Source organism: Sycon ciliatum, chromosome 1 (genome assembly GCF_964019385.1).
Source record: "Sycon ciliatum chromosome 1, ocSycCili1.1, whole genome shotgun sequence".
Taxonomy (NCBI): Eukaryota; Metazoa; Porifera; class Calcarea; order Leucosolenida; family Sycettidae; genus Sycon; species Sycon ciliatum.
In genome coordinates, this window is record NC_088643.1 from 68,156,176 (window position 1) to 68,181,167 (window position 24,992).

The following is a 24,992-nucleotide window of genomic DNA, read 5'->3' on the forward strand; positions in this document are numbered from 1 at the left end:
AAAATTGACTGAAAAGTTACTGCGTAACCGTTATCTTTATCGGTTAACCGTTAATTCTTCGTAACCGGTCTGCAACCGGTTAATCGGACTAATCGTTTGAGCCCTAGTGTAAATGTTATCAGACAAAAAGTCAAATCGACACCACCTGCCTTGCATCAAGAGTCGACTCTTGCTTGTATGTATATTGCACTGTTCAATGTTCTCTTCCACTGCAACAAAATCTGTATTTTGTGGACATAATATGGACATGGGTTGAAATTTATAGTCCTCAATGCATATGCATGTATATATATTGAGGACTATAAATTTAAACCCATGTCCATATTCAATAGGGAGCACTAAAAAGACTCCCTGGTCCTCACGATCATGTGTCCTCAGAGCGAGGCCACGCTAGTAAAAGCTGTACATTGCATGCCTGTTCGCTTTGTCACAGATGGTGCGGCCAAACAAGTAACGCAGGAAGCAAGGCATCGAGTCCAGTCCACGCAGGGAGTCGTACATGCCTAAGGCTGGTATGGGCATGACTCCTTGTTTCTTGATTTACAACTCACATGTTGCAAAGTACTGTACATGTACAGTAGAGTCAACCTGGATCACGCCCAAGAACATGGAGCCCGAACACGCTCAACCTAAAATACAGGCTGTGCTTTATAAGAAGTTACTTTGAAGTAGAACGAAGCCAGATAGCTGAAAAATCATAACCGTCCCAACCGTCTTGGGTGCTTGACTCTACTGTACCAGCGACACCTATACCGTGATGTAACGTTACTTTCTACCCTGATCTGTACTCCACCAACACTGTTAACAGTTACAAGGGTTGGTTTTGAAAGTACAATCAATCATGTACGTGTACAACGCAAACATTTACGAACATATCTAGAAATTCAAAAAAAAACAGCAATCATTGGAGTGTAAAATATGCACGAAGTCAGTTGATAGCTAATCCGCAAACTACTGATCCGCAAACTATGTACAAGTGGCATAATGCCGATCCAATCTCATGGTTAAAAACAATGAAGAGAGAGAGAGAGAGAGAGAGAGAGAGAGAGAGAGAGAGAGAGAGAGAGAGATAGAGAGGGAGAGAGAGAAGCGATGATACAGCAGCATCTTTCCAGTATGCAAAGCAGCAAGCAGAACAAAGACGCAGGAAATCCCCAGAATCCCAGCACTATGCACAGGCGAGAGCGTACTCTCTAGAGCTCAGATTCGGAGTCGGAGTCGTCCAAAACAGACTGAAAGGACACACACAAACACAGATGCAGTCGTATGAGCGAGTTTGTATCATGCCAAGACGACAGCAGAATAGAGAGTGTTGAGAAGACCAAGAGCAAGCAACACACACACACGCTCGCGCATGCCCCCCCCCCCCCCCCCCACACACACCATGTACACACACACACATGGCCGCACACAGGGAGTTGCACTCTTACACATACCGCTGGCCTACATGCAGCTTTGGTCACCAAGGATCAATCCACTACGACTTGAGAGTGTGCAAGCTCTTGCTCCACTGAGCGCATTGAATGAATATGACACGGCTTCCTTCAATAAGCAGTATAAAAGGACAACATCCTAGACTTGAATTTGTAATTTGCAGGTGCTTTTTTGCAAACATAAAAGACAAACAAATGACAAAACTCACCTGTCCAGCCTGTACTGCCTCTTCATAAACCGACTTGGGCACAAGCTCATGTCGGCCACCAGACGCTGCATGAAGAAGGGTCGGAGAAGAGAGCCAACAGCAGAACAACATGCAACAACCACATTGTACTTCGAAGTACAGTTTTCACAAGACACATCACTCGTAGATGGATCAACCGCAAAAGCCAAGTCAAAGCTTACCTTGTTGGAACTAGCTCTGCCCTTCGGCGTTGAGCACTCAACGGGACAGCCTGGAACCTCTGTTTTGTTTCGTAAAGCCAGGTCAAGTGAATTGACAGTTCCACGTGTACGCGTACAATGCTGGTACGTCATTTGAGTTGTGTAGTTGAAAGTATCATCATGAAGTCTACGGAAGTGTACAGTAACACAGGCTGGAGAACAGCCCGCTGTAACGTGCACACCAATTCAATGCACCATGAAAATAGAGATATTATAAATTAGCTGGGAGCACGTCTATCCGTGAGGATCATTTACCCGTACATGTACATAGTGATTTCATAGCACATTCTACTTGTCACTCAACTCACCAGCACACACCCAGCTGAGCTCAAGCACAAATTCCCTATCCTTGACCTCGTCGTGGAGAATGTAAATGCTGTACATGGAGACAGACACAAGACACATGCGAACCGTGCAACTTCATGTCAAGCCTGCAACTTCAATGCACAGTAGAAGTCTATCACTTCTTACTCAGATGAGCAAGAGACGCCCATACACATACTAGACTGCATGCACTAAGGCCGCTGATTAAAGGTGCAATTTCAGCCCGGGGTGGTTGACAGACGGGCTGCACATAATGTGACCATTTCAGCGCTGCCTCGTTGACAGGCTGCCTGTTGGCAAGCTAGGGATGGAGTTGAAAATATAACCCTCCCTTAAGGTTATTGAGGGAACAATGGCATTGCTGATATGATCACATTAAGATGTTCTCTCTGCCTCGGAATTAACATTTCAGGGAAGAAGAAAAACATCGACTCCAAGCTACTTGCTAGCAATGAACTACGCATACTTCCAAGTACAAGTATGTCATCAGCCATGGGCACGTACTGGTAATAGTAGCATGTAAGGGTGCTACCTAGGCATTCACCAGGACTGCCCAGGGACAACTTACATTTTCGCTACCTCCTTTACCAACTGATCGCATGTGATCTCAGATACCTATGCAAGCACAGAAGAGAGAAAGAGAGAGAAAGAGAGAGAAAGAGAGAGAGAGAGAGAGAGACCACTATCAAAGCAGGAAAAGAATTTAAAAAAGAGAAAGAAAAAGGAATACTAGAGAGGTTCTGCAAAACGAAAATTCGCATGAAGTTTCGCGACGGTCCTTGCGAAAATGTGTACGAATTTTCGCACGAACTTGGTGTTCTGCACATTTTCGTAGTTTGCAGGTGCCAAGTGCACGTACTCCATGAACCCATCTCACGAAACTAACCGTGTTACTTTCCACGAAAGTTCATTTCGCGCTCCCTGCAAGTTTCGCGTCCAAAGTTTCTCACTTCATGACGTAGAGCGAAAGTTTGCACGCATTTTCATTTCGCAGAACCTCTCTACTACTACACCACACCACACGCACAGTCATCATGATGTCATCCGTACACATTCTCTGAACAAAATGTGTGTCATCAAAGGAAACTTTCGGTGCTTTCCAGATCTAAAAACAGTGCGACACCCTTTTCGTTCAACTGGTGTGTACAAATTGTGTGTGCACTTCATTATTGTACATCCAGTTGAATCACCATGTTGCTGTCCAAAACGACCAATCCTCCCTAATCCATTTAGCAGAATGATAAAGTCAAGTGTCCCGAGAACTAAGTGTTCTCGGTACAACCCAACGACACCGACAAGAATGCGGCAATGAAAAACCTACCTTGACCTTTTCCAGCTCAGTTTTAGCTTGCTGCTTGGCTTTGCCCATTGCACAGCCATGGTATCCCTGAGTGCACCGAAAGAGTAAACACACACACACACCACACCACACCACACACACACACACACACACACACACACACACACACACACACACACACACACACACACACACACACACACACACGTAAACAAGCACAAAACAGTCACGATACGCTAAGGAAATATGATACATGACATTGTACTCTCTCTGCTTTGGAGCAAGACGCTGACGATATGCTCTTTTGCTTCAATTCTCTGGCATCGGCTCGATGGTGAGCTTCCAGATGGTGTTTCCCATGGCATGATCACGGTCATAGTTCGCAACCCATTGTGAGAGAATCCAATCTATCTCCTTGAAGTCCTTGGAGGAAGATGGCTCTCTAACGAGCTATTCTGGAAGTGTGTCTGTACACAGGGAATATAGATCCATTGCACAGTACTGATGGAGGCTGGCTGATTCGCAGATGCTCTGAATGCCATTGGGAAAATGTCGGCACAGTGGATTTTATATACTTACCAAGTCCACCAAAATACTTCGAGTACATGTATCGTTATAAGCCAGAGCATAATGCGTCACTTACCCATGAAACACCGGATGGGTCGATCATGTACATCTCAGGACCTGTCTGCTCTGCGTATGTACTCAGGATAATACTGTGGAGCAAACAGATACACACACACACGCGCGCGCGCGCGCACACACACACACACGCACACACACACACACACGCACACACGCGCACACACACACACAGCCAAAACATTAACATAAAACATCTGCTTCCCATCAGTAAAAACCCCACAGACACACGTTAGACAATATTGGTGCTGATACTAGGCATGCAAGATGAGCAGCTGCCAGCACACAATAGGCTTACCTGCAGCCGAACGGACGCACGTGACTGTAAAGAGTATACGCATGCATCGTCATAGACACTCGGTCTGCTAACAGCTGTAATGTACACAGTGCCAGAAGCAAAGAAAGAGCAAATGAACATACTTGGCTTGTGACATGGTGAAGCAAGAACAAACAAAGCTCAATTTCTTGTAGATATGATGCACCCCAAATCTGCCTTTCATATGACTCTGATGCAAAAATCCAATAAGGGTGGGAAAGTCTTCAAATACACTCAAAGTTCTACCTTTAGCGGGATGCCCTGGTTGAATTTTCTGCGATATGCCTGAGCCTCGCCACGCGCAACATCTAGAACCTGTGCAGATGAAAGATAATGTAAAAGAAACCGTCAGACTGTCGGTCACACCCGCAGAAAGATGTCCAAAGGTGACGACAGTACAGGACATGTACAGTAATATCCAAGCGAAGTACATGTATGACATATCGGTTGCATTCACAAAATTCCTTTTTGTGCGATACAATGGCACGCGTATCCATATATATGCACATACACACACACTGAACATAGGGGAAGGCTTTTTCCTATGCACGGTCACCGGCAGCTTGGAGAAAATTACACTCATACAGTCTCCCAAGGAGTATACGGCCGTAAACCTGACCACTGGTTTTCCAAGTGGCTTCAAAACCACGGGAAAACTACTTTGAGTAAATGCATGTCCAAGCAAGGGGTGAGTGTCCAATGAAGGCAAAAAGAAGAGACAAAAAGTGCTCCCTACTCCTGGAGATCTAGGCCTGAGTGGCCCTGCAAAGGGAAATAATAGCACTGGACGTGCCAACTGGACGGTTGCTCATCAAGATTGATTAAACGTAATAGCCAGCATGCAATCACACAACTTGGCTTACCTTGCGTGCATCTGGCAAGAGACCACTGACAACCTGACCAGGGCAATACACAGCAGAGCAACTCATAAAGTGAGCAGAACTACAAACTGAAAGTTTGCTAGAACGAAATAACAAATTTGCGGCAGAAGACAAATTACAAGAGAATGCTTGATGCACTGCGGTGCACGCCTGGGTTCAATACAAACAACACGACAAGCTCTGACAGAGATTATTGTCATCGGTACGATTGTAGAGCTGTTGCGCATCTACCACAAGACCATACGGGGTAGCCATGCTGGATCCAACTCCAGTCAATCCCTACATCAGTGGGTCACATGGTATCGGCCATGTTGGTTCCACTGTCCACATACCATGCATAGTTTCTACACAAATGCAGTCACATGACACGGATGTGAAACCACTCTATCGCAGGGACTTTTCACCAGAAATATCACACGTCTCTGTTCCAAAGATTACACGGATGTTCAGTTCAGTGACGGCTGACGAGACTAACATAGCGACACACACGACACCAGCGCACTGCAGGAACATACCATTCCAATGTGTCGGTCAATGTTGAACACACGGCGGTTGGCGGACTGCTCGTGTAGCTTGCTCTGCACAAGCTTTTCTACGCCGAACACCACGCCATCCTTGCATCGCAGGCCAATGGCAGTACTGAGGAATTGAAAAACATTCACAAACAGAATACAAATATCTGTACAGAATACATTTGCAACAATAATGATGCAATGCTACACTGATGATTGCAAAAATCAGCACCAAAAGCAGCATTGCCATGGGCGGGCTGCGTATTACGTTTACAGCAACTTTCACTCATGGAATGCCGTAGGTCTATTCAATTGCCAGCCAATTAGTACCCAAGGCACCGAATACTACGCGTATTCATCTCTAGAGTATACTGGTTGTTCCTGCAGGTCATCCTTGGGATAGAGCTTTGCAGGTGTGGACGTACGTGTCCCGAAAGCTTGCCCTAATCACCAGACCATAGAGCGTTGTTCAACTGCATGTATCTACACAGCCATTTCCATACCAATGCCCTCTCCAGGTTATGGAGGCTGACAAAATTAGAATCGACTTAACATTGTGAAAACATGAGACGATTCTTTTCTCAATCAAAACTTTTGAATTCTTGGATTCGAAATGCCTTACGCGAGAACACAAACAGCAAACAATGCAAGTCCTACCACTCCCACCAGAACGATGAGACAAGCTCACCTGCTATTTTCTACTGCCTTGATGGCATACTCTACTTGAAATACACGTCCATCGGGAGAGAATTGGGACGCTGACAAATCGTACTGTAGCCAAATGAAATAACAAAACACATTCGCAATGGAAAACTGCTCCTCATTCGGTCGTTTGCTCACAACACAGCTAGTCTCTTACTCCAGTTCCTAGCGAACTCATCCCTCTGGTTTTTGATGGCAATACTCAGGTGTAATACTACAGCACCATCAATCTATGGCGCTCTCCTTGTCCTTCTGAAAGCTAAGTCAACTGGAAAGCTGAACAAACTCAAAAATTTCTTTCGTTTCTGCCTACCCGGTAGCTAGCTAGCTTGCTTGATCGCTTGTGCACTTCCATGGAAACTGCCAGAAAAAAAACTTTCTTTCTCTCGCCTTTTTACTTATTCTGTGACGTCACACAGATGCACATGTGACTCCCTGGCCTGATCATGTGATCATGCATTACGAACCAGCAGTCCAGCAGTGACCAGGTGACCCAGACCATGGCCCCTAGGCCCTGGGCTGACCCTGGCCTATTATGAGTACCGGTATGACAAACAATACGGAACATACGCTAATTAATATCAACAACAGGTTGGTAGAATCATCAGTTACCTGACCTGATTGATATCTTGCCTTCAGGCCAAGCAATTTACACAAGAGTACAACATCTCCTCTTGATATACGCACACACACACGATTTCCGTCCGTGAAGTAAGTTCTAGAACTAATTCATCTCCGATTATTTCCGTGTGTTGGCAGGAGAACATGACGGAAGAGTCGGAACAAAGCATACGTCCTGCTACAACCTGGTGGCCGCTTGTGATTTTAATGAAAGAACTGGGTTTGTGCACTCATGTTTGAATACTAGTACCATGGCTTGTCATGACACCCATGGTGTGTCACTGTGTACAAGTACAAACACACGTGTGCACACACCACACGTGCACACACACGCACGTACGCACACACACGCACGTACGCACACACACGCACGTACGCACACACACACACGCGCGCGCGCACACACACACACACACACACACACACACACACACACACACACACACATACATGCACGCACAGATATTGAGGGTACGATCGCTCCCAATACATGCAGAAACACTTGAAAGGGGATGGAGGTAAGAAAATCCAGGCGAACAGCAAGCAAGCTGGAGTAAAGTGCACTGTATGCCGAGTTCACGTGTTTCTGATCCAACTTGCCCACGGCAACATCTAGGCAATAGCTGGTCCATCTCTCCTTGGATGGAGCACCATGTCAGAAGTATAAAACCACCATGTGCAGATGTCAGATCATCCCAGACGCCTACTACTTTGAAGTAGAAAGAATATATTAAAAGCTTTGAGGGACTGACAGGCTCACACCCTGTTGCAGTTCAATTTAAAAAAGCAGCATAATCGACAGCCATAGTGAAGAGCAAGCACTGTGCAGCAACTGATGGATAGCTCTCAAGGCGGGGCGGGGTGGGAGCAGCTGAGTATGGACCAAGCATAGGGTAGTGGAGCACAGCTGCTGGAGGAGAAGGAGCAGCTAGTCTGTCAGAGCCAGCATGACTCAAAAACATGAAACAGGGAGTAAGAAAGCATTTCGAATACGAGTAAAAACGGATCTACCATCCTAGTCAATTCAAGTGAAAGCTATAGAAAAGTCCTTGCTAAGGTTAACGTCCGGTTTTCGAATCACTGCCGTGCGCTGATCTTTCAGCCACGAGAAGTTGAGGTCAATTTTCTTTTCTGCACATAAGACGACACACAAACACAGATGCACGCATGCATGGACCGCACGCAAGCACAGAGACAGGACAATGGCATGCAAAGATTGAAATGTCGAACGAAGGAAGACGGATAAACAGCACGGTTCGTTCAAAACAAAAAATGAATTGTGGATACAGTGGTGTTGCATAGTAAAGCTACCTACAGGCAATATGATTGTGCTACTGTGTTACTAGTATACTAGCATTCACTTACTGTTCAAAGACATGATGATGGAGTTAGGTTCCCGCTTCAAGCCGATTACCAGGACTTTCTCCACCCAGGATTTGGTCTTGTAACTGCCAGTTTCATCAGCAGACCTACATGGCAGGTACATGTATAAGTGGTGCACATGTCACACAAGCAGAACACTTGTGCAACATGGAGAAAACTAGAATGCAACAATGGACCCGGTAGTAGGTCCATGATGACATTCATAGTACTGTACAGAGAAAGTACTTTTTTTAAACGGAGAAAATCGCACAGAATTTGCGAGGTGTTTAGCAAACCGTTGTCCAATAAACTGGAAAAATCTAGCATTCCCCTCTCAGGCCACAGATCTGCATCAAAATCTTCATTAATTTGATGGACTATGGTAGAGAATGCATCATGCCGCCATGCATGCACGAACTTACTTTGATGTCAGCTTGTTGTTGGAGAAAGTGAAGCGGCGATGAAGATACTCATTGTTCTGATACGCATACGTAGTCCCATCGTCAACATACAGTTCTCCACTTGCTCTTAGCTGGGAAGACATGCACACATAGTCACATAGTCACATACACACATAGTCACATACACACATAGTCACATGCACACATAGTCACATACACACATAGTCACATGCACTAGGGCAGACCCGAATTTGCTAGCAATTCTTCTAGCAAAATATCGAAGAATTTTGAAAGGGAATTTGCTGGCAAAATGGAGCAAAATATCGGTGTGTTGGCTGGGAATTGGGAGATTTTACACATATACGGTGCACATGACTCATTTCGGCAGAGTTTTACCAACACGTGACTCACTTTTTCTCATTTTTGCCAACACGTAACCCACTTTCGGTCAGTTTTCTCACACGTGACACAAATTTTGGAGCAAAAAGGGAGCAAAATATCGAGTGGCCTAGCAAAATGAAAGCAAAATTTCGACGATGCACGAGCAAAATTATGCCGCAAAATATCGAGATTCAGCTGGCAAATTTGGGTCAGCCCTAACATGCACACATAGTCACATGAACAGTGTTTACAATGATGCAACATGCGGGATGGAATGAAAATAGGGCATAATTATGTTGAAACTTGACTATGAGGAGAAAAGACTAGCAATACAAGCAAATCAACAGTTAGAAGACGACATAGATACTTGAAGACGACATAGATACTTGAAGACGACATAGATACTTGAAGACGACATAGATACTTGAAGACGACATAGATACTTGAAGAAGACATAGATACTTGAAGACGACATAGATACTTGAAGAATACAGGCAGACACACAGACACACAGACAGACAAATCGTTATCGGGTGGGAAATCAAGCTTTCGCTGAAATAGCCAGCCAGCCAGCCAGCCAGGCGGTGTAGAAGTGGCATTCAACATTATGTTTGTGATCAAAGTGTCCATAGTGGGTACCAAAGAGCTGGCGTGCACTGCACTGCACTGACTTACCTTGCTGTCCAGTGCAACCCTGAGGGTGATGGGATCATGCAGCATTGCCTCGGATGAGCGACGCAGTCGATCCTTGGTCACCACCACACTGCCAGCGCGCTGGAAGACTGGAATCTGTATGCCAGGAGAAATAGAGCACCAGCTGAGTCAGCTAAGTCAAATGACTGGGATGTTCCCAGTGTTAGCGATCGTCGTGAGTTCCTTCGGGAATGGAGACGAAAATGTACTTTACTTTTTAAAAGTCAAAGGAGAATTAAACCAAGGTACAACTACACGGTCTCGTGTTTTGGGCTCATGATGCAGCCTGCAGAATTGCACATAATGTAATAGACTAACAGCCATGTACAGCAGGGCACACTGGACTAGCAGATAAGTGAGCAATCCTTACGGTGGTTATACCGACTTTCATGATGTGAGACTTGCCACCGGTGAAGCGCGCGTAGTCAAAAAAGTTGTACCATAGCTGAACAACAAAGCAACATCAGAGATAATGCATGCTTAGGAATGAGTGTAGTCATCGTAGGAGTGTGAAATTGAAGACTCCACTGCAGCTTGTAGGATTGAGTGCATTTTTATCGTAGTGTACTTTATGCATCGCTGGTCAGAGCAGGCAAGAGAGCAGGCAAGAGAGCAGGCAAGAGAGCAGGCAAGAGAGCAGGCAAGAGAGCAGGCAAGAGAACATTGTAGACTACAGTCAACTTCGCTTATAACGACACTCGGCGGGGCATCAGAAAAGTGTCCTTATTCGCGAAGTGTCGTTATACCCGAAGTCTCATTATGTGTTACAGCTGGACGGGACTTTGCTCTGGGCATAGAAATGATGTCGTTATTCGCGAATTGCCGTTATATCCGCAGTCGTTACTACCGAAGTTGACTGTACATGAAAACCAAGTGTGCAGCTCGAGTGAGTTGCTCTTATGGCAACATTCCTGCCTTACATAACTCAGTGTGGCAGTGTGTACACGCAGGACTCGAGTAGGCTTCCTGTCGCACAATCACAGCTCAGTTCTACACGCCATGGAACTACCCTCTGCTTATAAGCACCCACTATGACGTAAGAGATAGAGCAACTGTGGTGCAGCCCCGGAATTTCGCTGTGGCAGCCAGCCGTACGCAAGCTGCACACAGCGGTTTTCATGTACTAACATGTTAGTCCTCTTGCAGCAGGCAACAGCTCACATGCACATGTACAGCCAAATCCACACAAGAAATCCAATCTAAGGTGGCCGAGCTATGGGCATCCTTGGACAAAGCAGGGCCATACAACTGAAGCAAGGACAGCATGTTATAGTCCACAAATACACACCCACTGGTACAACCCCCCCCCCCCCTACAGACACACTAAGGCCTGTGGAGAATCCATAAATACAAATACAAATACACAGATGCACGAGTACATACCTGATATTTGCCAGGCAGGTAGACCGGCCAGGACTCAGCGTACGACTCAGTGACAGGCTTTACAAGCAAGTCCTTGCCGATGAGATACTCGTCATCCAGGGCGAACACTTTCTCGTCACGTGGAAACTCCAGCCATAGAGGACTGTGCACACAAGGGCCAAGAGGACAAGCGCATACCACAGTAAACTCCCTATGCATACAACTGCAGCTTGTTGTGGCAAATTGAACGCAGGGAAGCTCACCGCTGTTTGTCTTTCAATGGCAACATACAGTAGAATGGCAATGAGAGAACTACAATACTACTTCGAAGTATACTCAAGGGGTAAGCAGCAGCTTTAGCTACAAAAATGAAGTACAAAGTTGAAAAAACAAATTACAACCTCGCTTGATGATCTCCTGCACACACGCACGCACACACACACCAGTTATACATCTGCACGTGCATCCGTTTTGCCCAAATCAACTAGCTGTGGTACATGTTCATCCACAGATGCAACGCAAACTTTAGTCCTACACTTGTAGGGTTTATCTGCAAGCATAGACGCACTGCTATGGCTTGCTTCAGTCGTATCTCTAAGCAACTATGACATACAAACACTGCTGTTCCCAGCAATTTTGCGGCAGTTTGCTATTCACAATCCAGAACTCCACCAGACAGGCCAAGGTTATCGTACATAGATACTACACAGATCGAACCCATGGCATGTCCACCTTTGCTCAGCCAACTATAATGAAAAAAGTGCTTCACATCACACAAGCAGCAAGCCATCTCGTTACCAATGCTATACAAATGTACACGTTCCAGCCATGGTGGACTCACCGCATGACAGGCAAGCCGGTCTTGGAAGCCGTCCAGAAGGTCGTGTACCAGTAAGGCAGCAGCATGTAGCGCTGCATGACCGCACTGCGCACCACCTGGCGCACCCTCTCCGGCAGGAGGTGCGGCTCTCGGCGACGTGAGTCCAAGTGTGCATGGGCCCTGAAGAACGGCTGGTAAGCACCAGCCTGTGAACAGAAGAATTACACGCATGGTACAGAATACAGTAAAACCTGGTGTAAGCGATCTCTGTGTTTAGCGATCACCTGCTCTTAACGACCGTTTTTCCATGCACCGACAGTGAGGAAGACCGTGGTGGAGTTGGTGGACATGCATGAGCCAGGATAAGCACCACCAAGTCCTACTTCCCTTTTCGAAACCCTATCCTATGATTTAGTTCACGCCCTGACCCACGAAGCCTGACGGTCCAGCCCAGGAGCACATATTCAACTTCCGGCGCTGCGGGCCACTATTCGACTTTCTAGAGCTGTACAGATACCAGTGCTAGTCTCATGCGTTTGACATTAACACTTCTCTGGCATGCAGGTGCATACCTGATACCATCGCAGAAGAAGCTCCACATCCGGGTCGGCGAAGAAGCCACCAACATCAGCTACGTAACATAAAGTTGAAAACAAAACAAAAAGGTAGAAAGTCAGGGTGGGTAACTGTTGTAAAGAGGAAAGGGACACATGGATACTAGTTTCGAGTAACTGTCCACCACCATAGCAATAGGCAATGTAGCGTATTGTTCCGGAGCATAAGCCGCACTTTAAACACCAGTAATTCACCCTAAAAAAAAGTCAATGCTGCGACTTATGCAACGACGGTCAAATTAGCAGTGACAAATAGGGTAGATGTCTGTATTTCGTGACAAAATATCTAGTTGCGGCTTATACTCTGGAAAATACGGTACACAGTTAGAGAGTGCGACAACTTACAGTACCGTATTATCTCTAATATAAGCACGGTCCTTTATTTTTCAATGTACCTCCGGCCCGTGCTATTAATGGAGACGTTCCTTTATTGGAGACTGTTCCATTATTATTTCAACCTCATTTCAGAGGCATGTTGCCATGCCAAATTCATGTCAGACACACACATTTCAGGGGCTTTTCGCCGGTACAGATAATGAATTTACACAGTGTGCTTATAATGGAGACTGAGCACTTTATTTGTTGAATGCCACCCCAAGGTGTTCTATTATTGGAGACGTGCTATTATTGGAGACTGTGCTTATATATAGAGATAATACGGTATTCACAAAACTGACAGAGTACAGTGACATTCCACGACACGACACCTAGCCCCAACACATCCCCGATACGCAAACCAATAGAGTCCAACTTGGACGATTCACGGGTAAGAAAAGATCAGCGAGGGGAAGGAAGGGAAGCACAACAAAGATGAATACAAGCCAAGTGCCACGGCACCAGAGACTGCCGATTGCCAATGATGATAACAGTTAATGGGAACAGTAAGGTACTTGACAACAGGAAAAGCAGGAAATGGCCAGGGAAATCTGCTCAGCATACAGCAAGAAGAGAGTCAATATACCTGTGAGCAGAGCATGCTAGATCAGTGAGCAGAGCATGCTAGATCAGTGAGCAGAGCATGCTACACAGTCATGTACATAAGAGTGGTGGCTACTGATTAGTGTCACTCACCACCGGAGAATGAAAGTCCCGCAGAGCCCAGCGACAGTAGCATGGGTATGGACATTTTCAGGTGAGACCAGTCCGCCGTGTTGTCGCCCGTCCACACTGGCCCTGTGTGTTCAACGACAAGAGCAAGAACAATGCAATGTGATGGCAACGACTATGATGACTATAAGACGACAACAACTTTCTCTTTGGGCACCGGCCATCATGAAAAATAAAACATTTCAAAAAGATTTCAAAAAGTAACAACACAATAGAAAAAGTACATTGAGAGAGAACAACACAATAGAAAAAGTACATTGAGAGAGAGAGAGAGAGAGAGAGAGAGAGAGAGAGAGAGAGGGGGAGAGAGAGAGAGAGAGAGAGAGAGAGAGAGGGAGACAGAGAGAGAGAGAGAGAGAGAGAGAGAGAGAGAGAGAGAGAGAGAGAGAGAGAGAGAGAGAGAGAGAGAGAGAGAGAGAGAGAGAGCGAGAGAGAGAGAGAGAGAGAGAGAGAGAGAGAGAGAGAGAGAGAGAGAGAGAGAGAGAGAGAGAGAGAGAGAGAGAGAGAGAGAGAGAGAGAGAGAGAGAGAGAGAGAGAGAGAGAGAGAGGGAGGGAGAGGGAGAGGGAGAGGGAGAGGGAGAGGGAGAGAGAGAGAGAGAGAGAGAGAGAGATGAGAGAGAGAGAGAGTGAGAGAGAGAGAGAGAGAGAGAGAGAGAGAGAGAGAGAGAGAGAGAGAGGAGAGAGAGGGAGAGAGAGGAGAGAGAGAGAGAGAGAGAGAGAGAGAGAGAGAGAGAGAGAGAGAGAGAGAGAGGAGAGAGAGGAGAGAGAGAGAGAAAAAAAGAGTGGTCACGTGCTCCTCGTTACACCAGTCACCTGGTCACCGTGCCTGCAGGGTACAACTTACTAGCCTGTTTGACCTTTTTTGGGTGCAGTCCTGTCACTCGAGTTGAACTCGAGTTGAACCTTGGTGTGAAAGTTGTCGCCTGCTGGCGTGTGAAAGTTGTCGCCTGCTGGCGTGGTGACCAGGTGATTTGGGCACCCAGGAGCACGTGACCGCTTGTTCAACCATGTTTGATTTGGGAATAAAGGAGGAACGCTGCATCGCAGCCTTTTCGGACCAAAACCAGTCGACTCAGCGTCCAAAAGACTACAAATATGGGCCAATCGCGGTCATCCGTGCTTTTATAAGAACGAAATGGCGCTTTTAGTGACATTTTGCATACAAATCCCCATCTAGTAGGGCGCAGTCACCCAGTTTTGGTGGAAGTGCGCGAGTTCGATTGGGATTCAAGTAGGAAGGGAGCGGCTCAGCTTTCTCGGACCAAGACCATTCGACTCAGCACCCCGAAGACTACAACTGGTGAAATTTTGATTTTTGCCTTAACTTCCCCTTTAAAACTCATATCTAAACTTGTGCGAAAATAACGGGACATGTACCAGGTTGGATCATGCCTTCCCTACCGCATTTCTAGGGACAGGAGGCATGTGCCATTGCAAACATGAGTGAGAAAATAGTTCAAAATACGGACCATCAATCACTTCATTTTCATGACTTAAATTCACTTTTTTAATAGAACCTTCACTTCAGAGACAGCATGTGCTTCATTTTTCGGCAATCCAGTGGAAATACTACAAACACTGGTCAGCATAAACATTATCACTAACCGAAGCGCTGCGAGCCAGCAAAGAAAGCCCTTGACAAGACGAAGGGTCGAACTTTGCCATCAGACCTTGCCAGCATACCATCCATGGTTGCTTTGTGCTGCATTCACAAGTACACAATAGAGGGCACTAGGAATAATGATTCAAGTGCCGGTTTTAAGATTTTCACATACAATCACAAAATTGTAGCAAAGCTATATTATTAATAATCATTGTGGAGATAGTAAAATTGTACTTTAACCTGCATCCGTTGTTAGGGTGATAAGTATTGTCTGCATCCCCTATACTCTTTACAGTGATAAGTATGTAGCAGAGCTGTTAGCATATTACCCTGAAGGGGGATATTGAAGGAGTTCCATGGCTGTAATTATACCAACAGCAGCTTGTGTGAAGCATGGCCCATGGGGATCAATGTACATCCTTTGTGGTATGAGGAAGAAGCATTTACGTAAACAAATACACCTCAGATATCAAACAATTCCTTGATTAGAATGAATCGTTATTTCAGCATTCCTCATGTCCTGTACAAGTGCATCAAACATTGGAACTGGATCCGAAACTCAAACATCCGTGTACAATGAACATTGCAGTTAGGCACACACACACACACACAGTGTACAGTGCATACCAGTAGCATAACATGGCATAACCTGGCATACCAGTGGCATGACAAAGCATGACATAGCAGGCTATTAGCAGCACAACGTTACCTGGTAGAAGCCATAGATGTTGTGCACATCCCGGTGTTCCCAGTCTCCGTCATGCACGGCATCCTTGTGCATGGAGATCTCGGGACCGTCAAACACAGAGGGCTGAATAGGAATACGCAGCACACAGAACAAGACGCCCATGAAACACTGATGCTAATGCTGCCTCACAAGGACATACACATGCACAAAGGTGGGCTTTGGATTCATGGCAGTCGCATACCCTTAAAGTTTGCATTTGCGTTGTACGTGTATTGTGTTAGATTCAATACACTGGAAGTCATGGTACTTACCTCATTCATGTCATTCCAGCCAAATAGAGATAAGGTAGAGCCCTTCAAGCACACAGGCACAACACGCACACAGGCACAACACACACACACACACACACACACAAACACACAAACACACACACACACATTGGCACACAGACATGGACACAAACAAACATACAAGGACACGCATATCCACGTACACGCCCACACATGCAATTAGCCCGGCAGACAAGAACAACACAGCCCAAACGAGAACAGCTCACACTGAAAAACTAGTACATGTACCGTAAAGTACCACCAGAGCGCCCCACCATCAAACTAGTACCGTAAAGTACCACCAGAGCGCCCCACCATCATCCTTTCGTGGTCGTATTGTGGAGGTGGTCTCCTGTCTGTAGGTCATACAACACGAACTTTGTACACATACTGCACGTTCTGCAGACAATCCGTACCGTCGAGCGGACACGAGCTCCACACAAAACCCTGCTTAGTGTGACCTTAGTACAATAAGGTTCTCATACCGTACAAACTTCGTTGCACTCTGCCACACGGATTTCCTTTCCCTGGCTGTAAAATCAAGGTGGGGCGCTCTCGCGAGACGGGGCGCTCTCGCGGTACTTTACGGTAATAGTGTGTTAACCAATGAGAGAAGCAGCAAGCTGGGCAGAAAAGAGTATGTTCAGCATTACTGGAGTTGAAAGAGCAGCATTTTTAAGTTACATGCAGCACCGCTACAAGGTTACTCCTGGCCAGTACGCATGGTCAGTAGATCTTACCATGAACTTTTCCAGTGACATTTTCCCTGCCCACCATTGACGTGCAGCGGGATTCAGAAAGTCAATCCAAGACGACTGACCTGTGAAGTGTGACGTGTGTGCACAAACGGGCAATTCGTAGAAAATTACATGAACTGGTAAAAATTATGTTAAAGGACATTTCACAGCCCCAGGGTCACCGAAAGTGCAGGCCCAGGAACGTCTCACAAACACTACACATATGGCAATATGGAAACATACGAATTGTGTGCTGAGGGTGAGGTCTAGACGGGCCGACCGGGTGGTCGGGCAATTTTTAGACACTTCTGTGCATAATTATATTTCTGAGATCAATTCAGATTAGTGGTACCTTGAGTGCATTGCCATTGGTCTGCTGCACAGGTACATGCAAGGGATAGCGTTAGAGCAGACCGCTGGCATACTCAGCTCTGGATAGTGAGTATCTCCAATACAACACACATAATCGTTCCAGAGAAGAATTCACAGCTTGTGGCACAGAGTGATGTTTGGAGAAGCAGCAGTGGAGATTCCCCATAACATCAGTCTTTCGCAACTATTTGGACATGATATGGACAATTGCCATCACAAGCATTTCTCAGAAACCAACCTGGCCAGCAGTAGCCCTCGTAGGCGCTGCCGTTCCGAGACTTCACGTAGAAGTCCTGCTGTGAGGCCTCCTGGAAGGATACCGGAGACAACACCACATTAATGTTACATACTCTTGGTTATGACAGAAAGCTGGAAATACTTTGCAGCCACAGGGAGACAGCTGTGCAAACAGAATACTGGTATATACACACCGTGAGACCACAATTGCTTTGAACTTCACTTGTTAGCACTGAGCGGGATAGGCATTGCTGCTTGAACATCTCAAGAGTCAACAGTAGAAAGTACGAGTGTAGACAAATCCGATGATTCTGGCACCACCATAGAGAACAACACCGAGCTCAGTTGTCTAGTTCGGTGTTCAGACTGTACCCAGTGCTGACATTTATACTCTTAAATCTTATCTATTTCACTGCTGATGCTACAGAGCACGTACATCGTGGACATGATAGCCATCTTCTCGCTTGATGTGAGGATCAATGATAGATACCATCTGCAGTGCAAGAACAAAGCAAAAACAAAGAGTAGTGTTTCAGCTATCAGCTAAAAGAATAAGTTCTGCATTCACACATGTGTCCACCCGGACACCTGCACCAACTCCTAGCGCTAAACACTGGACCAGTAACGTTAGACCTGTGTTGTACTGGGCTAAACACACAACCAAAGACCTGACAAGTAGACCTGTGCTGTACTGCTGTGCCGGGTTAAACAGGGAAGATGAAGCACACACTTACGCGTCGATGCACCGACCACAGTTGGTCCTGCATGCGCTCCGGGTCAGGGAAGCGCTCCCTGTCCCATGTCAAGTATCTGCAATGACCAACACATGCACACACACACACCCACCAGCACACGCACACACCCACATACACACACACGTGTACACACACACACACACACAGCACACAGGCCAGAACGAGTTAATGGGGGTGCAGAGCATACTTCGGTGCGGCTCTGACTTGGAAGAACTGTACTTCAAGTATGGCAATGCATGGAGGTTGGCATGCATGCCAGTAATACCACATACCTGACCACATCTGCACAACACAAAGCATCGTAACCCCGCCATCAGCCCACCTTGGTAGCTGTAAAGTGAACAACTAAAATGCACTTGAAGATAACACACAACACCAATGGTGCCCAGTGGCGAAGCAGAAGCCCACCAAAGGTTAGACTGAACTCCATGGTAGGATGATCAGAAAAGCTTGGGTGACAGAAAGGCTTTGTGACAGAACAGCATGAAGATAGCATAATGACAACGTGGACTGTGCGTAGAACCCCCCCCCCCCCCCTCTCTATCTATGCCCTCACTTACTTCTTCTCGCTGGTGTGCTCAATATCCAGCCAGATGACATCGACTGGAATCTCATCTTCATCAAACCCATTCACAACACTGTACAAGGAACAAATGTGGAAAGCGACATTAGCTTGGGAGTGGGCAGGAATGCAGCAGGTTTCCCAGCCTCCTTGCAGCTTATTAGAGCTGTCATCTCACAGCATATAGTAGCTGCTTACACCCAGTGTAGTCTGAGGATAATAGCCACTTGCACCACTGCACATGTTTTCGCACCAAAAGTCAAGCAGCCCCGGGCAGCTGCACAACCCAGCTTAGTTCACACGTCCACCAAGTAACTCTGGCAACGCGGATTTTTCGAGCGAGCGGTGGGATTTCACAGGCCAGCACTGTATATACAACATCATACTTCAAAGTACAGTACCTACAGCAAGTACAATGCTGGCAACTGAAATCAGACCCCTGAGCGGTGCGTTCACATTCTAGCGGTCTCTATTTCATAGCGTTACAGTCCTGTGTTGGGTCCTTGCGATGTGAGCGCACCGCTCAGTGGTCGGATTTCAGTTTCCAGCACTGTACATGTGCAAATGCATACTGGTGCCACCAGAAAACACACACACTGCACTACCAGTATATTCCCCTCATGAGTTTGACAACAGCAATAGAAATCGTGAGATGCTTACTTGTACACATCTCCTTCGTCGTTGTAGTTCCAGCGACTTTGGTGATAGCTGATCGCAAACATCTGCACAACAAGAGGCACGCAGAGAGAAAGAAGGTGAGAGCAAACATGTACACACGAGCGCGCATGCACACACAGATCATGGGCATGTGACGTGTGTGTGTGTGTGTGTGTGTGTGTGTGTGTGTGTGTGTGTGCATGGAGGGTAGGGGGAGGAAGAGTGTTGCAACAAACGAGTTGAGTAATACCAGCGACAGACAGCATTCGCACGCATACAGAACAGGCAGGAGTTGGGTGCATGGAACAACATTTCAAAGCCCATTACATGACTTGGCTTATCGGTACAAGAAAAAACTGAAGTGCTGCTTACATGCAGTACATCAGAGACAAATAAACACCAGCTCACTAGTCAGCCAGCACCCTACACTAGACAATGATACATACGGGAGGCAGTGGAGAGTAGCCAGTTAAAGTGGCATATTGCTGAAAGATGTCAGCTGGACTAGGGCCGAGAAAGAGGAACACATCGATAATGCCGGACTCCGAGAACCAATGCGTGCTGATCTCCGCATCACCCTTGAAAGCAGAACACGGCATGGCACACAGAAAGAAATCTCACAATATGAACGTACACGGGTACATGGGTATGTACCAGGACATGGGTAGCGACCTCACGCTTACGTCACACTACTTGTACTGGTACATGCATGACTCGTTTATAAGTTAACATTGCTCAAATCCAAGGCAGCAGCTGCTTCATCATGATTGAGCTCTTCAAGGCAGTGCAAAGCAGCTCAGAGCAACCCAGGCTACATCATCATCATGCATTGCTGCGCAGAGATCTTTTTCACATGTAAAATACGCAAGTACATGCGCAGGGAAACAAAATTTCACGGTTCGGGTGAGACTCGGCTGGAAGCCGAGTTTGCAGGAGGGAAACTTCAGTACATGTATAAACTATAAAGTACCCTGAGTATAACGTGCTAGGGATATGAATGTACGGTATGAGTATAACGTGCTATAGGGATATGAATGTACGGTATGAGTATAACGTGCTAGGGATATGAATGTACGGTATGAGTATAACGTGCTATAGGGATATGAATGTACGGTATGAGTATAACGTGCTAGGGATATGAATGTACGGTATGAGTATAACGTGCTATAGGGATATGAATGTACGGTATGAGTATAACGTGCTAGGGATATGAATGTACGGTATGAGTATAACGTGCTAGGGATATGAATGTACGGTATGAGTATAACGTGCTAGGGATATGAATGTACGGTATGAGTATAACGTGCTAGGGATATGAATGTACGGTATGAGTATAACGTGCTAGGGATATGAATGTACGGTATGAGTATAACGTGCTATAGGGATATGAATGTACGGTATGAGTATAACGTGCTATAGGGATATGAATGTACGGTATGAGTATAACGTGCTAGGGATATGAATGTACAGTATGAGTATAACGTGCTAGGGATATGAATGTACGGTATGAGTATAACGTGCTATAGGGATATGAATGTACAGTATGAGTATAACGTGCTAGGGATATGAATGTACGGTATGAGTATAACGTGCTATAGGGATATGAATGTACGGTATGAGTATAACGTGCTAGGGATATGAATGTACGGTATGAGTATAACGTGCTATAGGGATATGAATGTACGGTATGAGTATAACGTGCTAGGGATATGAATGTACAGTATCCCCGCCTGAAGATTGAGCCACTGACTCAACGCACCGCAGAGTGGCAGCTCTGTGACATCTAACATTTAGATCTTCCTTCCTTTTCGACAAAAGTGTGTGACATTCTAGTTCATTTAGCAGGCTTTGAAACTGAACATGTTTCTTCTCCCTTACAACAATCCTATTATTACAGGGTGCGACAGAGCTCTCGGCCATTGAAGAAAATGTTGAGTCACCTCCACCATTACACTGCGCTCTTTAGCCGACTAGACCCTCCTGCACACAACCATCACCATTGCGAGGACACTTTCTTCACACTTTCCTTTTCCCGCGTTATCACCTCAGCTATGCCAGTTTTGTATGTGGAAACCCCCTATATAATAGCAGTTTGGTTTATATTTTTAATCATTCAACATCTACCTTCACTGATGAGCTATGTATTAGCGAAACAGCTGTCTGAAGGAGTTTATCAATATCGTCCACGGAAGTGTCCTCGCAATGGTGATGGTTGTGTGCAGGAGGGTCTAGTCGGCTAAAGAGCGCAGTGTAATGGTGGAGGTGACTCAACATTTACAACAATCCTTTTCTTCTGTCCACCGTTTTCGCCTAGTTGTACATAGTTGTAATTTGTACGTAAGGCTGCAACCACACTAGGTACAAAATCACGTACAAACGGCATTACAGTAGAAATCGTCAAGGCGACGGGCGCGAAATGTAAAATGCGCTTTGTAGGTTTTCAGCAACCGGCGCACCCCTGTAGAAAGCCACGTTTGTCGTTTTCGTCGTTTTTCGCGCTCCATTTCCTGTTCGGAGCTACAACTTGTTTTGTACCCGGCCGTCATACGTAGAGCATCAGTCTCCTGTTTGTGTTTGAAGTCGGCCTCTTCCTTTGTTCCTCAGTGATCAGATGAAGGGTTAATCTCTTCTGAAACTCCTCCGAGTCGTAGTGTTTTCTTGTTCGTGTTGTGTAGCTGTTGTGTAGCTGTTCGGTAGCTGTTTGGTAGCTGTGCTGTTTGTAAATTTTCTGTTGTCGACCATCATGCCTCGAGTAGTATTCAGTGATGATTTGGAGAAAAACTTGATTGAGCTTCTGCTATGTGCAGAGTATCAGAGAGACAAGAGCGGAAAGACGAAGAAGAGAACGGTCAAGGAGAGGGAGATCACCGCTACCATTTCACGAGTACGCTCGAGAATTGTACGGACCGGATTTGGAGGAGTTTCCGCAATCTGTCATTCACAATAAAATTGACAAATTGCAAGCCAAGGCCAGAGAGCACTATAGGAAGTTTAAGGTGGAAACTGGAACCGGTGCAGCAGTGGTGGATCCTGGCTGCGATTCTGCCTACGACTTGGAGGGTGCTTTTTCCAACTGGGCAAACTTCCGAGTGTGGCACAGATGTTTCAGTGACGTTCCTGGACACGGTCCCCTGATGTCTCTGAACACCGCTACCATAGCATCACATGCCCCTGTACCTGTCCTTTCTTCACAATCTACATCTTCACCTCCTACTCCATCTGCAACTTCTTCCTCTGGTCATTCATCTTCCTCTCAGCCTGCCCTTTCTGCACAAAGTACCCCAGTGTCTCACCAAAACTCTAGAGTCAGGGCTATTTCATCTGCATCTTCTACTGCATCTTCTACTGGCTCATCGTCTTCTACACCCATATCACACGCTTGCAACGGTGCACAGGCAGTTGTCCATCCGCCAATGCGCACTGATATGACCGAGGAGCAAGACCTGGATTTGCTGTTGGCTGGTGGTCAGCCTGCTGAAGCTGCAGCTGAGGAGATGTACACTCCTGGCAGGCACGGCAAGCGCAAGGCAAGTGTCCCTATCTGCCTTGATGACGTGGATAATAATGAGGAGGCCGACGATGGTGATGAGAGTGAAAGTGAAGGAGGTACAGGAAAGGCAAAGAAAGCCAAGAAGACCAAGAAAGCAAGAAAAACTGCAGAAGACGATGGGCAGATGTGTGTCGCGGACCGGCTGATCGACGGCATTAGCTCCATCCGACGAGAACAAATGCAGGATATGCAAACATTTATGGCCAACACCTTGTCTCAGCAGCAAACACACACACAAGCGCTGATCCAGAGCCAGATGTCTTTTCTGAAGACTCTGTTTGATGGCAATGCCGGACCGAAGTAAAAGCAAATGGATATCAGTTTTCCCTTCATTCTTTTCCGTGAAGTGTGTTGTGCTAGGGATGTCCATTTAGTACATGCCGTGCATGCTGTATTGAGAAATTGTTTCCTCTCTTGTTTTGCATTTGGCGGTCGGCATTTCCCTGATATGAGCAATGATAGTCATTAATCAACTCTACGTTTTCGCTGCTTGCTAGATATTTCTGCTGGTGTTGTGTGTAGTCCAAGGTACCTATTCACTACCTTGTTCATTAGCATTCTTGCTCATTTGGTCTTGCGAATTCATCTAGCCCCCCTCCCCCCCCCCCCCCCCCCACACCCACATGCACACCCACCCACCCACCCACCCACACACACACATGCCATCTTGTTGTTGAGTACTCTTGCTCGTTCGGTCTAGCGAATTGATCTACTTCCAACTACAAAGTAAAGTCAAACAAGCAAACAAACAACATACTTTTCGTTCGTTGACGTCAACCCAGGTCTCAGCGACATTGTTCCAAAAGACACCGGCAGTCAGCTGTGCACTGTAAACAGCAAACAGGCAGAAACCAGAAAATAAGCCAACAAAACCTGCACATAAGCTGCACAGAAGTGCCACGTTCATCATTTACACCACCTATTGTATTTAATATTGTTGGGAAATGAGCTTTTATTTGCTTGTTGTGTGCTGTTTAAGCGGTGGTCACGCAGCTGTTGGCCACATCCATTACAATGAATTTGCCCAGTCAAACAGTTACAGATATATTGAGTTCTTTGAAAGACCATTCCGGACGCCTACTGCCAGGTGTAGAAGGGCCCCGGTTACACATGCACAGGGGCTCCGCTTCGGCGGCAATGCCTGTGCCTCTCCTACGGAATCAGCTTGGTGGGTGGGAGGGAGAGAGAGAGAGAGAGAGAGAGAGAGAGAGAGAGAGAGAGAGAGAGAGAGAGAGAGAGAGAGAGAGAGAGAGAGAGAGAGACAGAGAGACAGAGAGACAGAGAGAGAGACAGAGATAGAAAGACAGACAGAGAGAGAGAGAGAGAGAGAGAGAGAGAGAGAGAGAGAGAGAGAGAGAGAGAGAGAGAGAGAGAGAGAGAGAGAGAGAGAGAGAGAGAGAGAGAGAGAGAGAGAGAAAGAGAGAGGTATCTAAATTTGGTGGATGTTGGAGAGGAAAGTGGATTGTGAAACATAGAGTGTGGTAATTCCATGCTGACTACGATGGTTCTCCATACTGCATGCACACTGCACGCATACAAAATTGTACGTAGCAAGTCCATATATTGCAGAGAACAGGTGCCTT

General features: G+C 46.3%; 2 protein-coding genes across 2 annotated transcripts in view; both read right to left on the reverse strand.

Moving 5' to 3' along the window:
* Positions 1-817: 817 nt before the first annotated feature.
* LOC135805074 (proteasome subunit alpha type-3-like) lies at positions 818-6,876 on the reverse strand. Its single transcript, XM_065319064.1, has 12 exons — positions 6,716-6,876; positions 6,545-6,627; positions 5,860-5,983; positions 5,327-5,359; positions 4,710-4,778; positions 4,446-4,519; positions 4,149-4,221; positions 3,527-3,592; positions 2,774-2,820; positions 2,190-2,257; positions 1,643-1,707; positions 818-1,232 (listed from the first exon to the last, which is right to left on the reverse strand). The coding sequence occupies exons 1-12, from the start codon at positions 6,734-6,736 to the stop codon at positions 1,194-1,196; spliced, it is 762 nt and encodes a 253-aa protein (XP_065175136.1). The 5' UTR covers positions 6,737-6,876; the 3' UTR covers positions 818-1,193.
* Positions 6,877-7,644: 768 nt separating this feature from the next.
* LOC135805075 (neutral alpha-glucosidase AB-like) overlaps positions 7,645-24,992 on the reverse strand; it is a 26,143-nt gene continuing 8,795 nt past the window's right edge. The window contains exons 7-26 of the mRNA XM_065319067.1: positions 24,167-24,236; positions 20,306-20,437; positions 19,863-19,924; positions 19,201-19,278; positions 18,620-18,695; positions 18,322-18,378; positions 17,887-17,956; positions 17,280-17,359; positions 16,522-16,563; positions 16,232-16,333; positions 15,525-15,621; positions 13,884-13,985; positions 12,771-12,829; positions 12,220-12,404; positions 11,400-11,541; positions 10,387-10,461; positions 9,999-10,112; positions 8,964-9,073; positions 8,545-8,648; positions 7,645-8,310 (exon numbers count right to left, since the gene is read on the reverse strand). Of these exons, the coding sequence (XP_065175139.1) occupies positions 8,204-8,310; positions 8,545-8,648; positions 8,964-9,073; positions 9,999-10,112; positions 10,387-10,461; positions 11,400-11,541; positions 12,220-12,404; positions 12,771-12,829; positions 13,884-13,985; positions 15,525-15,621; positions 16,232-16,333; positions 16,522-16,563; positions 17,280-17,359; positions 17,887-17,956; positions 18,322-18,378; positions 18,620-18,695; positions 19,201-19,278; positions 19,863-19,924; positions 20,306-20,437; positions 24,167-24,236 (1,864 nt within the window). The 3' untranslated portion in view covers positions 7,645-8,203. The remainder of the gene's footprint in view (positions 8,311-8,544; positions 8,649-8,963; positions 9,074-9,998; positions 10,113-10,386; positions 10,462-11,399; positions 11,542-12,219; positions 12,405-12,770; positions 12,830-13,883; positions 13,986-15,524; positions 15,622-16,231; positions 16,334-16,521; positions 16,564-17,279; positions 17,360-17,886; positions 17,957-18,321; positions 18,379-18,619; positions 18,696-19,200; positions 19,279-19,862; positions 19,925-20,305; positions 20,438-24,166; positions 24,237-24,992) is intronic.

Bases quoted from the DNA above. Each gene is read 5' to 3' on its own strand.
- LOC135805074 (XM_065319064.1), bottom strand. From the start codon at position 6,736: ATGAGTTCGCTAGGAACTGGA. The intron at 4,779-5,326 runs GTAAGCCAAGTT...TCATCTGCACAG, and splicing joins TCTTGCCAGATGCACGCAAG to GTTCTAGATGTTGCGCGTGG. The intron at 1,708-2,189 runs GTGAGTTGAGTG...TTCTTCATGCAG, and splicing joins GCTCAGCTGGGTGTGTGCTG to CGTCTGGTGGCCGACATGAG.